This window comes from Rutidosis leptorrhynchoides, unplaced genomic scaffold (genome assembly GCF_046630445.1).
Source record: "Rutidosis leptorrhynchoides isolate AG116_Rl617_1_P2 unplaced genomic scaffold, CSIRO_AGI_Rlap_v1 contig588, whole genome shotgun sequence".
In the NCBI taxonomy this organism is placed as follows: Eukaryota; Viridiplantae; Streptophyta; class Magnoliopsida; order Asterales; family Asteraceae; genus Rutidosis; species Rutidosis leptorrhynchoides.
The window spans coordinates 2,184-19,302 of NW_027266808.1; the positions used below are offsets into that span (position 1 = coordinate 2,184).

Below are 17,119 nucleotides of genomic sequence, written 5' to 3' on the forward strand. Positions count from 1 at the left end.
AACTGAATATATCGATATATGCTCACCATGTCAATATTGAAGACAGACAGGCGAAGTCATTCGTGAAGGAAATAATAAATTAAGGGAGTCAAATGGCAATAAAAGAGTACGAGGGTCCAATTGCCAATAAAAAAAGTTTATCTTTTTTCGTGGCTGAGAAGAACAAATAGAAATAAAGCCTCAAAATTTACAACACAGTCCTCTTTCTCTCTCAGCTTCGAAAATGTCCGCTACAGCGGACCTCTGTAAACACTCACTCGCCTTATCCATTAACACTCAGTCAAAGCTCAAACGTAATCGTCACGCAACAAACCCACGCGCGGTCATCTCTTTCTCAAGCTCGCTGTCATCTTCTTCCTCATCTCCTCCATCGTTTTCGTCTTCTCACTCTAGAAATGGACTCCTATCGAAGCGTAGCAGCTGCTTACGTGTCCGTTGTCAGACCGCCGCCACGCAGCCTAGAGGAGTTCACGATGCCTCCGAAGCTGGCCAGGACCGTCTCATGAAGGTAAAGTATTTTTGTAGCTGTTTGCTTGATTTTTCAATTGAGCTGAATAAATGAATCGTTTGACTGTTTTTGTTTGGCTTTGAAAACTTGTCAGGTTCCTATTTCGAATATAAAGAACTTCTGCATAATTGCTCACATTGATCATGGAAAATCGACTTTGGCTGATAAATTGCTTCAAATTACTGGTACTGTGCCACAGCGGGATATGAAGGAACAATTTCTTGATAATATGGATTTGGAGAGGGAAAGAGGCATCACAATTAAACTACAGGTTTCTAAAGTTCTCATTTTTTCTTCTTTCTTGTATTAGATTTGGTTATTTCCGTGGCGTATATATTGCCAACTCCACCATCAAGTCAAGTGCTAGTAGTTTTTATGCTCCATTAGCTGTAAATATGCTCATTTATCTGTTATAACTTGGAATTGTTTGACTGAGAGGTGTTGATTCTGAAGTCTGAACTTGTAGAAGCGTTTTTAATATTATTTGAATTCATGCAAGAGAGAGCATGAAATTATTGCTTATTGAAACCTTTGTTAAATGCTTTTCTACTTGTTTGTTAACTTTCGCTAATGGCAGGTTAGTTGCTGAACCTATTTCATTTGTTTTGTCGCAGGCAGCTCGAATGCGTTATGTCTTTAAAAATGAGGCTTATTGCCTAAACCTAATCGATACTCCCGGACACGTAGACTTCTCTTATGAGGTTTGTAAACCCCGTTGTTCAATAAGTCAAGTAAACTCATATTGATCAGAATTATTTGCCACTTTACTGTGGTTTTAATCTGCAAATTAAGATAGAATTAATGCCTGTCATGAGCTTTGGAGATTTTACTTAAAGCACAACTTGGGTGTGCTTTATCTTCAATGAGTGGTGGTTCGTGCGTTCTTTTTTTTTTTTCATTATTACTATTGTCAATTTCTGAGGTCCATGTTTCATGTATGTGTCTAGGTTTCTCGTTCTCTTGCGGCTTGTGAGGGTGCTCTTCTTGTTGTTGATGCTTCTCAGGTGAACTCTTATTTATGAATCTTCGTCTTTGGTAATCCTCGGTAGTATGTTCGTGACATTGTTGTTCAAACTTGAGTAACCATGATCTATTGAAACTTATGGTTTTATCTTGCCTTATGCATTCCTTACTTAATTCTAGAAACTATCTCACTAGTATGTGCATTAACATGAGCGAAAATGTGTGTTCTAGGGTGTGGAAGCTCAAACTCTTGCTAATGTTTATTTAGCATTGGAGAACAACCTTGAAATTATCCCGGTAAGTTGGTCAGAGGATTTGTATTATTTTGATATTATTTATATTTAAATCTCTAAAAGCAAGCATATTATCAATTTCAGTGGTTCTAATGGTTTTAGGCTGCTTGATCACTGTAATCTTCAACCTATTTCTGATATTACTTACTCATTGATTACAGGTTTTAAATAAGATAGATCTTCCTGGTGCTGAACCAGATCGCATTGCCAAAGAGATTGAAGAGGTTGGTGCAAACTATATTTGTGATGAAGTTTGTTATGATTAGACTAGTATGACATAATCTTCTTTTTCACAGGTTATTGGATTAGATTGTAGCACTGCTATCCTCTGTTCAGCAAAGGTAAGTCTGCCATATTTCTGATCACAGATGTTGGCTTGAAGGCCCAATGAGAAAAAATTTCTGCTATGTTTACTACTGTTGATTTTCCTTTGCAGGAAGGAATTGGTGTAACTGAAATTTTGGATGCAATCGTTGAAAGAATTCCCTCGCCCAGTGACACTGCTGGAAGTCCTTTGAGAGCTTTGATATTTGACAGGTAATAAGTATCCTTGACATGCTCATTCGTCTACACTGTCAGTGAACCACATCATTGCTCATCCTCTTCTTCTTCAACAAAAACTCACAGCTAAATTTGCTTGAGACATCATAATATTACATGGAAGTGAAAAGTTGAATAGTCTTTCTTCTAAGGATTTAGATAAATTGTTATTTACTTTTATTAATGTTATTTTACTTACCTGTACCATTAACTAATTTACTTTTCTCTCTTGGGAAAATTACAGCTTACTATGATCCATATCGTGGCGTTATCGTCTATTTTCGAGTTATTGATGGGAGGATAAAGAAAGGCGATAGAGTTTATTTTATGGCTAGTGGGAAGGTGCTGTTTATTTGCCACTTTTCATTTTTCTTAAATGAAGGTTCGGGTTGTTGATTAATGTTTTGAATAGATCCTATAGTTTACCAAAGCACAAAGTAGTGATTATAAATGAGTTATTTTATCCCAGTAAATAAGCATATTGGATTGTCAAATCTAATAAGTTTACGGATTTTCCTTTCGTAGTTTCTTGAGAGGGAAAAAAAATCCTTTACCAATTCGTGATCATCTATTTCTTACTTGCAGGATTTTATTGTTGATGAACTTGGAGTTTTGTCTCCAACCAATTGCAAGTGGATGAATTGTTTGCCGGAGAGGTAAGGCGATACGTTTCATGATTAGGTGATAGCGTGATAGGTTAGGTGGTCGTGTTGCTATTTTGTGTAGTGAAAATTTTGACCTGGTAATTCCAAGAGATCTTCTTTGTTTGCAAGATGATGTGAAAAAGTAACCAGTGAAATTTCTCCATTTTTTGTTCTATGCTTTAGCCTGCTAAACCCGGTCGTTATCTAGTTGCTTGTATCTTTGAGTATTCTTTACTTGTATTCCAGGTGGGCTATCTAGCAGCTTCTATAAGATCTGTGGCTGATGCTAGGGTGGGTGACACTATTACTCAATAGGGAGGCGCGCAGAGAATTCACTTCCCGGATACGAGGAGGCCACTCCAATGGTGTTTTGTGGCCTGTTTCCTGTTGATGCAGACCAGTAATTTCATTCTCTCTCCCTCTTCAAACTTTGGGTATTCTTGTGGGCTCCAACATCAATGGTAATGCTTTCATCATTTTTCTCTAATTGTAGGTTTCCAGAATTGCGTGAGGCTTTGGGCAAACTTCAACTTAACGATGCTGCGTTAAAGGTCAAGATTGATTTCTTCCAGTCTGTTCAATTAGTCTGAGACAGGGACGGGATAAGGAAGGGACAACATAATCCTTGGTTTCTTTTATTAGAGAGAGTGAGAGAGAGAGAGCAATTCCATAACCATATTCTGTTTGATCAATTGCTTCTTACAGTTTGAGCCGGAGACGTCAAGTGCTATGGGATTTGGCTTTAGGTGTGGGTTCTTAGGTCTTCTTCACATGGAAATTGTCCAGGTTTGCCTTCATTTATCAACTTGTCAATGAGTCCTCAATTTTGTTGTTTATTGGTATCATTTTTTTAAAAAAAAATAAAAAATACGTATGCAGGAAAGACTTGAAAGGAATACAATCTAAGTCTCATAACTACTGCTCCGAGTGTGGTGTACAGGGTGAACTGTGTAAATGGTGATACTGTAATTTCTTCTTCATCCTTTACTCTTTTAATTCATTTTATGTACTTGGACAATACATGTTCATAATTTTCTCAGTATTTTATCATTGTCATTTAAATTAGGTCATCAGATACTGATTTATTTATGTCATTTTTTATCCAGTCTGAATATTGAATTTTTCATATGACAATCTGACGACAATATTTATTTCATCTGTCCTAATTGGTATGTCCACGTTGATTTTTAATCGTTTGTAACCATGTTAGCCTATCCTAGAGGGTTGGAAGTTCATAACTTTGCATTATATCTCGTGTCATTTTGCTCAATCATCACATACCCAAACTTTCATTGTTAATTCTGAATTCTACAATTCATATGGCATTTTGACAATCTTGTATTATACATGCTAATAGAGATGAGACGACATATTCGAATTTTATAATCTTGTTACTTTAATCATGAAGGTTGAATGTTCAAATCCATCTGTGCTTCTGAAGCGGGGCGAAGGAGGTCGATTGAAGAGCCTTATGTTAAGGTAATTGGTTAGCTCTCAGATCTGTAGTACGGAGTATTTAATAATTTTTCAACCCATTTAAAATGCACTACTCTTTCAGATTGAGTTGCTCACGCCCAAAAGACTATATCGGTTCACTTATGGAGCTGGCTCAAGATAGAAGAGGAATCTTTAAAGAGATGAAATTTATTTCTGAAAACAGAGCATCCATTACTTATGAATTACCTCTTTCAGAGGTACTATATATATTTTTCCTTCCTGTTTTGTTCAGTCACACACTTGAATATCCACATTGAAGATGTTCATGCTCTATAAATTCATTATTTTTAATTGTTTACAGATGGTAGGTGACTTCTTTGACCAGTTAAAATCCAGAAGTAAGGGTTATGCTAGCATGGAGTACACTTTAATTGGGTAAAAGTTATACCCTACTTTTCTATCTCTTTAACTAGTCTATATTATTATGTACAGTTTCCTTATTGGCATTGTATCTTTAAAGTATTGTTCATTGATAAACATAAACTAAATTTATCTCTAATGGTGAGAGTTGTTGATAATTTACCCCATGTAGACGAAAATTTATCCAGCTTAACTAGCATACTATTATGTCACATTCAGCACTAAAAGTGCAACCTATGCATTAGTTTACTGAATGATCGAGCTTGTTCCCTCCTGAATTATGTAAAGAAATAGGATGATTTTCCTTCAATTTGTGTTTATCAGAATAAGCTTGTAGTTTCTGAACACTCACTAGCTTTCTGGATATCATGCAAAATTTCTTGTCACGATGAATAGTACATGATGTATTTGAAAGAATACAATTTTTTCTGTATTACTCATTTTTTCTCGTTTTGAATGTCAGGTACAAAGAAAGTGATTTAGTAAAGCTTGACGTTCAAATTAATGGCGACCCTGTGGAGCCCTTGTCAACAATTGTCCATAAGGATAAGGTCATTTAAATTTTCACATATGCTTGATTTAAGATGAATATGTATTAGAAGAAATGTCCATCCAGTTAGGTTTTTCCTTTGTTCGATGTGTGTTTTTTATCGATACAGTTTTAACTTGTAAGCTGTTCTCTATAGGCATATTCTGTTGGGAAGGGCATTGACTCTAAAACTGAAAGAGCTCATACCACGACAAATGTTTAAAGTACCAATCCAAGTAAGAGTAACATCCTTTTTGTTTTTCAGAAGCTAAGTGCAACCATATATTAGAATTCCGTTCACATTAAGTCATGTACATTGGTTAAATTGTCTTCTCCATCTTCTGAATTCGGTCCCTAATTTGAGTTTGATTTTGGCACATTGATCTTAAGTTTCTTTGATGCTTTGTAGGCATGCATTGGGGCAAAAGTAATAGCAAGCGAAACTATTTCAGCTATGAGGAAGGATGTTTTAGCAAAATGTTATGGTAAGCTTTGATGTAAATCCTATGTTACTGTCACGAACAAGACCAGCACCAAGCTGGAAAAGAAAGGTAATCATTATTTAACGTTGCTGATATTATTTTCTACTTTTTTGGTAGGTGGAGATATTTCAAGAAAGAAGAAATTACATTAAGAAACAAGTATGTTTGCTTCTTTTTTAATATGAGAACATCAGAATTCGCTGTTTGTGACTTGAATAATGCCCCTCTTCTTATTGCTGCATCGAACAATTTGGAACTCACGAATTGTTTCCTTTGGCTTTCAGGCGGAGGGAAGAAAAGAATGAAATCTATAGGTAAAGTGGACGTGCCTCAAGAAGCTTTCATGGCTGTCATAAAACTTGAAAAGGAGTGGTTGTAATTGCGTAGTGTACAAGTTAGCTCTGTTTTACAGAGGCAATGACAATTCTCAATACACATATCGTTCCATATTGATGATGGCGTCAGGTATATGAAAATTCTTGTACGTCGCATATATGTGACCGTTTGTCGATGAAGTTAAGAGTCATCAAAATACTGTAAAGTGTAAACATATCAATTCATATTGAATGATTGTTGTAATCATGTTTCCGTTCAAGCTTGGACAATTCATATGCAATGTGTCAATGGGTTCATAATATCCTATTCGGGGTATTGAAATTCAGGATGTCTAACATTTGCGGAACAAGTACTAGGCTGATTATTCACACATTTCAATAACGCACACAAAATCTAAACAGAGTAAAATGTCTTTACTAGGAAATCTCATTTTCAGACCACCTGAGTAACTCCACTAGAAGGCTGCGGATGATTTTGAATGATCATCAGGAGACATATTTCCATGCTTAGTAGAATCATACTTCTCTCCATCTCCCCACAAAGCATAACCTTCTTCACCATGCACGGCGTCATCTCCGATCAACAACTGCTCTTCCGACATTCTCAACGGTATCACCAACCTGATCACCACACATATTATCGATGTCGCCACAACATTCCATCCAATGATAAATGCTGCTCGACTAGTTGTTTTAGGAATTGGATACCTCCATTGTGTCCATAAAAACCTCCCCTGGAGTTGACAACCGGGAGAAAGAGGTTAGATAGTGTCGGCTCGGCGAAAAGACCGGTGAGGGCACCTCCGAGAAGGCCGGCGACAGCGTGCGTGTGGAAGACTCCAAGGGTGTCGTATATTTTCTGGAGAAGTGTCCATCTCTTGTGGACAATCATCATTGTGAACCATGGAACACTGCCTGATAATATTCCCATTATTATTGCTGCCCACCCTTGAACAAGACCTGGAATATTTGAATCCGGAAAAATGTACATGATAAATTAATTTCCGTATTAAAATCTAGTTGGCCACCATGAGGTTTCAAATGTTGTTCAAATACTGTTAAGCAGGTACTCCCAACACAAAAGATTAGCACAAATGTTTAAAACAAGAGCACAAGAACAAAGAACCCAACTAGTGATGAACATAATAAATAGTATTCCCTCCGTCTCAAATTAAATACTAATATAAACATAAGTTTTTATTTTAAATTAGATGTAAATTTTGACAAGTTTAAGGAACATTAATTATGCTTTTTCTATTATACCCTCACCATCTTCACCATCTTCACTCTCATGTCCTCCATGTATTTCTCTCTCACCAACTTTACCCACATATCTCATGAGGATTTTTTAGTCCATACAATTACAATTATGCTGAAAAATTAACTAAAAAACATATTTTATTAATTTATGTAAAATCCCTTAATTAGCATCTAATTTAGGACGGAGGGAATATAACATCAATGTAGGAACATAATTTAGTGTCTTTATGCATATGTTTTGTTGCCTGTTCTACTAATATGACAAACATGATCGTTTCTAACCTCATAGTTTTTGGACTGCTAAGTTAATTTATACTGTAGTTTATAGTAACTCCTAGAGTTTTAAAAAGCTTAATTACTTGTGCAAATTTTATAATTTCCTAATTGCTAACTAATTCTTATTCTGCCTTTAGATCTAATCCCATGTAACGACATTCATCTAAATTAAGTCTACTAGAATTGTTGGATATAAACTTCAAAAAAGAATTGTTGGATAAAATAATACTCCTATTTGCGTACATAACAGAGAAAAGTCTTACGTGAACTTGATGCATCATGTCATTTGTATACCCTTCAATCAGATTTCGACACGTGGAATATTTGTGTCATCTATTTTTCATATAAGTGATTTAGTTGCCATGAAATAATAGTTACGTCATAAATTCAAAATATAAAAAACCACACATATGAAAAGTGGATGACGCAAATATTCCACATGTCGAAATCTGATTGGAGGGTATACGAATGACGCGGGTACATCAGTGCATGTAAGAATTTTTCGATAATATAATAAAGTTTACCTTAAAACATGAAAAGTCATTCCTCTAAAAACATGGAAAGTCAAATTTTAAATACATACGCCAATGTCCCTAGTAACTTGTCTGAAAAAATATGACAACTAACAAGGATAGTGGGAGTATATAGTTAAACACAATGCAAAGAGTTGACCTTAATTACTTACCAGCACCAGGAGTGATGCAAACAAGGCCAGTGATCATGCCTTGGACTGCACCAATAACTGAAGGCTTCTTGAAGAAGATGACATCGAGCCATGTCCAAACTAGAAGGCTCGTCGCTGCACATATTTTCGTATTCAAAACCGCCATCGATGAGTCTATATTCGCCGAGTACGGATCTCCGCCATTGAATCCCGCCCATCCCATCCATAGCAACCCTGCTCCGGCCAACGTCAGTAGTACATTGTTTGGTGGAAATCTTTCTCTATCCTTAATCGACCGAGGACCAACCTAAAACAAAATATTAATTAATTGATCGTTAATATCGTCATGTTCTTTAACAATATTTAATTAACAACCAATAATAAATGACACTTTCACATCTGATTAAGACCGATATTATAAAGTTAAGGACTATTTGCTTCATTCTCAAAACTAGAAATTAATAATAACATTCATAATTCATATTCTAACTAATTTTTTTAGTTAAATTCAAACTCATCTCTATATGAACCATAAAGCTAAATCTAATTAATATCATAAAATATTATTGTATTTTTCATGAAAGTGAAGTACAGACTATATATTCAACTTCATCCAGCGTTCTTTTTTCTTTTTTTATACAGTGAAATTTGCGTGGCATTACTCATGACATTAACTGAAACACTAAACTAATTGAACGCCACGATCATAGAGAAAAAATATTTAGCTTTGGAATATACCCAATAAGCAGTGGTGAGGCCGGCAATTCCTGACGAGAGATGAATAACATAACCGCCGGAGTAATCCATAACACCCCAATGGAACAAAAACCCGCCACCCCACAAACTAAAAGCTCCGACAGTGTACGAGAATGTCAACCAAAGTGGCACAAATGCAAACCATGCCTTTATATTCATCCTCCCTAAAACCGAACCCGCCAAGATTATCAATGTGATCGCCGCGAAAACGCACTGGAACCAAACCATCGATGCCATTGGATAAAACGGCGTCACCATCGCCGTCATCTCAGTCCCATCCCCATTATACTGGGTTGTCTCCGGCAGTGCGGCTTGTTTGATGAGAAACTTCTGGCCCAAGGCAGGTCCAGCTTTTCCCCAAAAGGGTAATAGCTTGTCACCAAATGACATTTTATAGGCCCATATGACCCAACATATGACTACGGCAGCGAAGGCATAAAGGGCCATGAACGCAGAGTTCACGGCCCATTTCTTCTTGACGATGCTGCCGTAGAGGATTACTAATCCCGGTACACTCTGGAGGCCTACTAGGGTAGCGGATATCATTTGCCATGCGTTGTCCCCTTTGTTTAGCCATTCCGGAACCGAGGCTGTTCCGGTCTGGTACGCTATGGGGATAACATTAGGGGGAGGAGTAGCCATATATTTTGCTTTGGTTTAGCTTAAATTAACTTAATTATGAGTTGAGCTGACTAAGGAATGTGAAGTGAACTGAAGGGTTTGATATATATATATATAATGGAATCAACGAAAATAAGGATTGGTGATGCTGATTTTGGAATATTCTCAACAATATTTTCCTTTTCATCATAATTAATTTTTTCCAACTTGTGACATATTTAAATCCACGTCGCAAATAGGGGATTGGTGTGTACTAGAATCTTGGAAAGATTCAAAGCCTTTTATTCAATTGAAAGGAATCTGACTCGCTCTACTTAGATACATTAATATATCTGTTCATTTCATTAGCTGTATTTCTCATAAAAGAAGTGACAATTAAGTAGTCGGCAAGGAAAAAGTCATCGAGCCTCTTAATTAATCACAAATTAGCTCAGGTCGATCGATCGAGCTAAATCAATTCACACCGGGTGTAAACGATCCCATTACCAGGAGGCGTAGAGCGCAAGTCAAACATCAAGAGATTAGTATTCAAACTAGCTCGACTTCGATTCAAAGACTGTTTATCACTGAATTACAACGTCGGGGGACGAAAGATGCCATCTTCAAGACTTTACGGGCCAAAAGCAGATTCATTTTTATACTTAAAGGGCCATAGTGATAGTTCTAAATGGATCAAAACATTTAATAAACGTGACCCACTTAGTGTTGGGTCAAGCCCATGTAAAAAAAGAACCCAAAAACAGTATTGGGCTTCATGTACTTTTAGAAATTAAGTACACTTATTAGATTATCAAAAGTAAAAAAGTTCGGTAGTTAGTTGGGAGTGGGACAAACAAAGTACTTTAGAACATAAATTCAGGTTCCACGAAAGTCTAGACGTAGCATTATTTAAAGCCATGGATTCCTTCGTAAAATTTGAAATGCAATTCGCCACAATTAGTTGCAAAGTTGCAAAATGTGGAATAAAGTCTGCTCTCAATCCGCCAAATTGAACCGCCAAATCAATAGCTTCCTATTGGTTCAGAGGAAATTTTCATCATCGAGTTCGAAAGGGACGACTCCCAGAACATTCGCAGCTCTCTGGGGAAACGGCGATTATGGGAGGTTAGGTTTGGGTGGTTTGGAGTCTCACTGGAAACCCACCGTTTGCTCCGCCTCGGCCTTCCGCAATCAGAACCTAAAAGCCATCGCATGTGGCGGAGCTCACACACTCTTCTTAACTGGTACTGTAGCTCAATTCAAGTGCAAATTTACTTTTTTGTTAAAGATTTTCAGCTGTGTTGATTGTATCCTCCTTTGGCAGAATCTGGCCACGTCTACGCCTCCGGCCTTAATGATCATGGGCAGCTTGGTTTATCAGGAGATAATCGTTACAGCACGGTAAATATTGGTTGAATTCGATGAACAAGTCAAAGTGCTGTCTTTATTCACTAGGTTGCTTGATTGTGTGTGTTCTCCGGAAATTCGTAGGTGACATATCGTGTCATTTTTAACTGCATTTTGGTTCAATTCTATTATTGGCTCTGTTATTGGAGGGTGTTGAATGTTGTTTCTTTCAACGAATTTCGTTGTAAATAAAACTATTTCTGACTGACTTTAGTTTGCAGTTTATTTCATCAGTCGTTTTCTATCTACTACTTTTGGTTCTCTCTTTCTTTATCTCAACCTTTTGCTTTACTTCTTCCTTTTCTGTTGTCATAGGAGCCACTTGAAGTTTCTGGATTTACGTCTGAAGTCAGGCATGTTTCAGCTGGTTACTATCACTCTTGTGCTATCACAGGTTTGGAATTAGGCTTAAACAACATTGCTAGAACAAGTAGATTTTTGTCATAACCTTGACTGAAAAGAAATGTCTAAAATCCCTATTCCAAGCTGATTGGTATTTAAGAAAAACTAGATTTTTGTCAAGTGTTACTAAGTTCTTATCCCCCAGCTTTCCCACTTTTTGATCATTCCACATTCTTTTTTTTCTACTTCTATCATTTGATAAGTTATGCTCCATTTCTTGTAGTTGACGGGGAGCTTTATGTATGGGGAAATAATGCCAGTGGACAGCTTGGTCTAGGAAAAAGTAAGAACTAACCATACATTGCTGTCCATGACGAGTTTTGAGTCCTTCATTCTTGTCTTTGTTTTTTCCCCTGATGTTATAATTGTTGAGAAACCAAGTCTAATAATAAACTGAAATTTGGTTTCAATCAGTGTTTTCTTGTTCACAAACGCAGAGGCACCAAAAATAGTAGCTGTACCAACAAAAGTAGAAAGCTTAAATGGACTCATCATTAAAATGGTTGCTTTGGGTTCTGAGCATTCTGTTGCTGTTACTGGTATGAGGATGGATCACCTTTCAAATAGTTGTTGCCAATCATAATCATAGTTTCTTTTATGAATGAAAACGAAAAGAGATTTAAGGAAGCAACGTTTTTTACTCTCATTGTTTTCATAATGTTCTGCAGATGGAGGCGAGACCTTAAGTTGGGGAGGTGGAGGAGGGTCTGGAAAACTTGGACACGGTCATGAGTCTGGCTTTTTCGGCCTTTTAAGAAGCACGAGGTTGTATTCATGTACCATTATCTTATGAGCTGGTTTTGTTGATATACGAGTGCTCTCAGGATTAAGCTTTTTTACCTCACTAACGCTATAGGGTAATACTATTTTGCTCTGCAGTGAGTACACACCAAGGCTTATTAAGCCAACTCGATGGCATAAAGGTATTTGCCTTATATGTTTAATTCTACTTTTAGTTATTGTTTGATTTAAAATTGGGGTTCTTTTAGCTGATTTCTAATTCATAATACCCTCCGCTTAATTGGTGATAAACTATCAGGTCAAAAACGTAGCGGCTGGGTTGTTGCATTCAGCATGCATCGACGGTATTTTTCCAGAGTTTATTGGCCTCTTGTGACTCATGTTGTTATGCTAATAATTAACATGCACAGTATATCTTATATCACAGATAATGGCTCTGTTTTTGTATTTGGTGAGAGAGCAGCGGAGAAAATGGTTCGTGGGAAACTATGATTTTCAGTACCTTATTTAAATGAATCGAGTTGTTGACATTTTTTCACTTTTTACGGAGCAATGATATTTTATTTCATTTAATGAAGGGCTTTAGGGAGGTAAAGGGAACTCCAGGCAGGGTCACTGAACTTCCATATTCCAAAGACGTTGCATGTGGTGGTTACCACACTTGTGTTGTAACAAGTAATTTCTCACTTTCTTCCCAAAGAAAAAAAAAAAAGATAATAAAAAAAAAATTAAACTCCATTTGCCTTCATGTCACTTGGATAACAAAATATGTGAAGAGACCACTAGTTGAAAATTGAAGCCACCCTTTGATTAGTAAGAGGAGTTTTTTTCTCTGTAGATGGTGGTGAACTGTACACTTGGGGTTCGAATGAGAACGGATGCCTTGGCATTGGGTATCTTTCCATTAATTGAGTTAATCTTGTTCTCGGTGTTTTTCTGTAAACTAATCTCTTCTTTGTCTATTTCCTGTCTTGTTTGTATCAGTTCCACAGAAGTCTACCATTTACCTGAAAGAGTCCAGGGACCTTTCTTAGAATCCCCTGTTTTCCAGGTTTGTTTCTTCTACTCATTTTGTATATTTACATTCTGAATTACTCGCAATTCACTCACAAACTTCCTAATGTGCATCCCAGGTATCTTGTGGTTGGAAGCATACTGCAGCAATTTCAGGTCAGAGATGCTTAAAAATTGAATTTTTTAACTTATCCTAGTATCAAATAAACAGTTCGGCTACACCTTTGTTTATTCTTATTGACTGCATCGATTTAGCACTTGGAAGTTCTGAAAGAGAGCGGTTTGACTTATTTGATTTTTTTTATTATGTGTTTAGAAGGAAACGTCTTCACTTGGGGCTGGGGTGGCTCGTATGGAACTTTCTCAGACGACGGGCATTCTTCTGGTGGCCAATTGGTTAGTTTTTGTCATCTTCTTCTTTATCATACTGTCATGCAATTCCAATGCATTTTAAGAAATACGCTCCTTACCTTATTAACAGGGTCACAACAGCGAAGTGGACCATGTAAAACCTCGAAAGGTTCAATTTGGAAGCAATGTGAAGGCGTTGCAAGTGTCATGCGGATTTAATCACACTGGTGCCATACTAGAATACATTTAATTAGAGACATTCGAGTGTATATGGATTGCGCCTTGTAACTTATAAATATATACAAAACAAAACCATGTATGTATAATGATTCATTTATAGGTTCAATTTTGTTTTGCACTACATATATTTTGAGTGCAAGTGGAATACCTTTTTTCTTCCTATGCAATGGTAATTGGTTACAAATGTTTGTATACAATCTCCGATCAAGTAAATAGAATTTGTACCTGACGAATTTAATCGAAACTGGAAAGTTTCTCGTACGGTGGTTGGAGCTAATTGTCGTCATGTAATTACCCAGAATCATCCAAGATTTCAATTACCAAGATGTGATGAAATTTATATTTTAAAATTGTCAGCAGGACAAAAAAAAAACTGTATAATTATTCAAAAATTTATACTATTACAGTAGTAATTAATAAATAAAAATATTTTCCAGAAAGAAAAATGGTTGGTGAGAAATGGACAGAAAGGGAGGGAAAGACGAGAAGAGGTACACGTCAGCAGTGTTGTTTAAAGAGTGAAAGAGGACTGGCAGGTGAGCTAAATCTACAAGAAACATAACATAACGACCTTCCTTCCTTCTTCACAGTCTCTCTCTTTCACTTCACAATTCATTAATTTCAAAATCCCTAAAAAGGCAAACTTTGCTTTCAAAAACTCCTTTTTGATTACGAACGAATTCTCCTTCCTCGACGTTGTTCGTCTTCCTTCGTGTTGGAACGCCCAACAAACTTCTATTACATATATACTACTACTATTTCCTGCTGAGTACAATCGCTGCTGCCACTCCAATTTAGGGGTTTCCGATTGACCAAGCTCTAATTCATTCAACTTAACGTAAATTCTATTGGGATTACTTGTATTCGCGTGCCCATTTATGTAGTAGTGTTATTTGTAGTGCATACATGTATATGAATTTCTTTATAGATGTATTCGAGTAATTTGAAAGGGTTTATTTTAGCGGTCGTTTCAAGTGCCTTCATTGGCTCCAGTTTCATCATCAAGAAGAAAGGTCTCCGGAGAGCCAGCATCAATGGCGTTAGTGCTAGTACGTTTTATTTGCATTGCTCTTTTTGATTCTTAAAATTTATTTCTGATTTATCATTTTCATCGTTTTCTAAGGTTCTGGGGGATACGGGTATTTGAAAGAGCCACTATGGTGGTTGGGCATGATAACTAGTAAGTTCCAATCATTTCATACTGTTACACCTTGTCATTCTGCCTTTAATGGATTGTGAATTCTATTTATTTTTAATCTTGCTATGGGAATTGCTAACAGTGATTGTTGGAGAGTTTTCCAACTTTGCTGCATACATTTTTGCTCCTGCTGTGCTCGTGACGCCTCTTGGTGCTCTGAGTATCATTGTCAGGTAATCTCAATTTTCTTCTCTATTTGTTTTTTATTTTCCTGCTGAAAATGTTTTTGGTTCTGATTCTGGTTATGAACTGTGTGTCGCCATGCAAAGTGCTGTTTTGGCTCATTTGGTCTTGGACGAGAAATTGATGAAAATGGGCATGTTGGGATGTCTTCTATGTATAGTGGGTTCTGTAGTCATCGTGCTCCATGCACCGGAAGAGAAGGCTATTGATTCAGTCATTGAAATCTGGGATTTCGCAATCCAGCCTGGTATGCATAGTCCATCGTTGTAGACTTTTGTTTTAATTAAGCTTTTATCCTGATTATTGTTGCATGCCCTGTTCTCAGCTTTTCTTCTGTACATGGCTTCAGCCATAGCTGTGAGTTTAGTACTGATCTTCTTCTGCGTTCCTCGTTATGGCCAAACCAACATACTGGTCTATCTTGGAATATGCTCAATAATTGGATCATTAACGGTCAGTAAGTTCTTATGCAACAATTTCAATCTCATTTCTGTATAAATTTTTTATTGTTGCCATTTTATGCCTATAGGCTGGTATAGCTCTCATTCGGTTGCCAATTTTTTTATCGCAGGTTATGAGTATAAAAGCCATTGGTATTGCAATAAAACTAACTATAGAAGGCACAGACCAGGCTATTTATTATCAGACATGGATTTTTGCAATGGTTGCTATTACATGTATAATTTTGCAATTAAATTATCTAAACATGGTGAGCATCTAATTAGCTGATGCTGAAAGTGATTTTGTTTAGATTCTCCATTGCGCGATGTCAAAGCTTCCGTCCTCTTATGAATGACTGGAAAATGGTTTTCAGGCATTGGATACTTTTAATACGGCAGTTGTTTCTCCCATCTATTATGCATTGTTTACAGCATTTACAATCTTGGCCAGTGCAATAATGTTCAAGGTATAGTATATTTATCACTCAAATAAAAAAAGCATAGTGAATTTCAATGCATTGAATGGTTTTTGCGTTTTGTTCAGGAATATGCTGGTCAAAGTATAAGCAACATAGCATCAGAGCTTTGTGGGTTTATTACAGTCTTGTCTGGAACCGCCGTTTTGCATAGTACTCGAGAGCCCGATACTCCTTTTATTACAGGTGTACCTCCTTCTCAAGCTTATCAGTTTAAAAAATCGTTTTAGCTTAAAAAGGTTTTCTTGTCTGACAAGTATCATTTTTGCAGATTTGTATACACCATTGTCACCAAAAGTATCATGGTACATTCAAGGTAACGGGGAAACATGGAAGCAGAAAGATGAAGAGGGTTCACCTCCTAGTTTCGTTACATATCTCAGGCCAGATTATTTCAATTAAGTTATGCAAATGGGAACTTCTTATGTTTGAATCCCGGGGAAGTCTCTCTAACAACAATCTTCAGAACCAGCAAATCCATGTATGGGTGAAATATTTTTGTGCAAAATTTTGGTCTTGTTACTTCTGTACACATCAATTTTTTCTCTAAAGTAGTAGAGATCCATCTTATTTGTGCATTGATCAGGCATCCATAGCTGTAGAAATTGAATTGTTTAACTTTTAATTCATCTACATTTTTTTATTTGATAGCTGCGTAATCATTTCATTGGAACAAATACTCGAGAGACCGACTTGTCACTCGTAGTTTGTTTTGAAGATTTTCATTTATTGATGTTGAATTCTTATTCTGGGAAAGCAGTTTATCTTCGTTCGCGAAAGAAACTGAATGTAAATATTTGCTCGCAAGATCTTGCAAAATCTTAGTATAAGGGAAAACTCTATAAACTGACATGCAACACAAGTTATGGCACGATATCCATGTCCATGAATAACGTTTCATCATGATCACGATAAATATACGAGTTGGAGGAACTTTTATTTTTTCCCTTAAGTTTGTGC

General features: G+C 36.6%; 3 protein-coding genes and 1 pseudogene across 3 annotated transcripts; 3 read left to right on the forward strand and 1 right to left on the reverse strand.

The window, feature by feature from the left end:
- The first annotated feature begins 223 nt into the window (after positions 1-223).
- On the forward strand, positions 224-6,195 carry LOC139884680 (translation factor GUF1 homolog, chloroplastic-like). Its single transcript, XM_071868678.1, is given in 28 exon segments — positions 224-508; positions 603-779; positions 1,123-1,209; positions 1,456-1,512; positions 1,703-1,768; positions 1,926-1,988; positions 2,061-2,105; positions 2,201-2,301; positions 2,550-2,646; positions 2,890-2,923; positions 2,926-2,960; positions 3,195-3,258; positions 3,261-3,348; positions 3,442-3,499; positions 3,654-3,734; positions 3,828-3,837; positions 3,840-3,913; positions 4,357-4,381; positions 4,384-4,427; positions 4,507-4,521; positions 4,523-4,642; positions 4,747-4,820; positions 5,269-5,356; positions 5,492-5,503; positions 5,505-5,570; positions 5,744-5,819; positions 5,934-5,975; positions 6,101-6,195. Coding segments are annotated over 28 exon segments (2,079 nt in total).
- A 389-nt stretch (positions 6,196-6,584) lies between these two features.
- Positions 6,585-9,749, reverse strand: LOC139884689 (ammonium transporter 3 member 1-like). The gene is given in 5 exon segments (XM_071868686.1): positions 6,585-6,629; positions 6,631-6,833; positions 6,836-7,111; positions 8,373-8,658; positions 9,090-9,749. Coding segments are annotated over 5 exon segments (1,470 nt in total).
- A 934-nt stretch (positions 9,750-10,683) lies between these two features.
- LOC139884682 (ultraviolet-B receptor UVR8-like) lies at positions 10,684-13,872 on the forward strand (annotated as a pseudogene).
- Positions 13,873-14,790: 918 nt separating this feature from the next.
- Positions 14,791-16,561, forward strand: LOC139884681 (probable magnesium transporter NIPA6). The gene is made up of 9 exons (XM_071868679.1): positions 14,791-14,911; positions 14,986-15,042; positions 15,143-15,233; positions 15,330-15,490; positions 15,569-15,696; positions 15,815-15,952; positions 16,058-16,150; positions 16,228-16,345; positions 16,431-16,561. The coding sequence occupies exons 1-9, from the start codon at positions 14,791-14,793 to the stop codon at positions 16,559-16,561; spliced, it is 1,038 nt and encodes a 345-aa protein (XP_071724780.1).
- Positions 16,562-17,119: the final 558 nt, after the last annotated feature.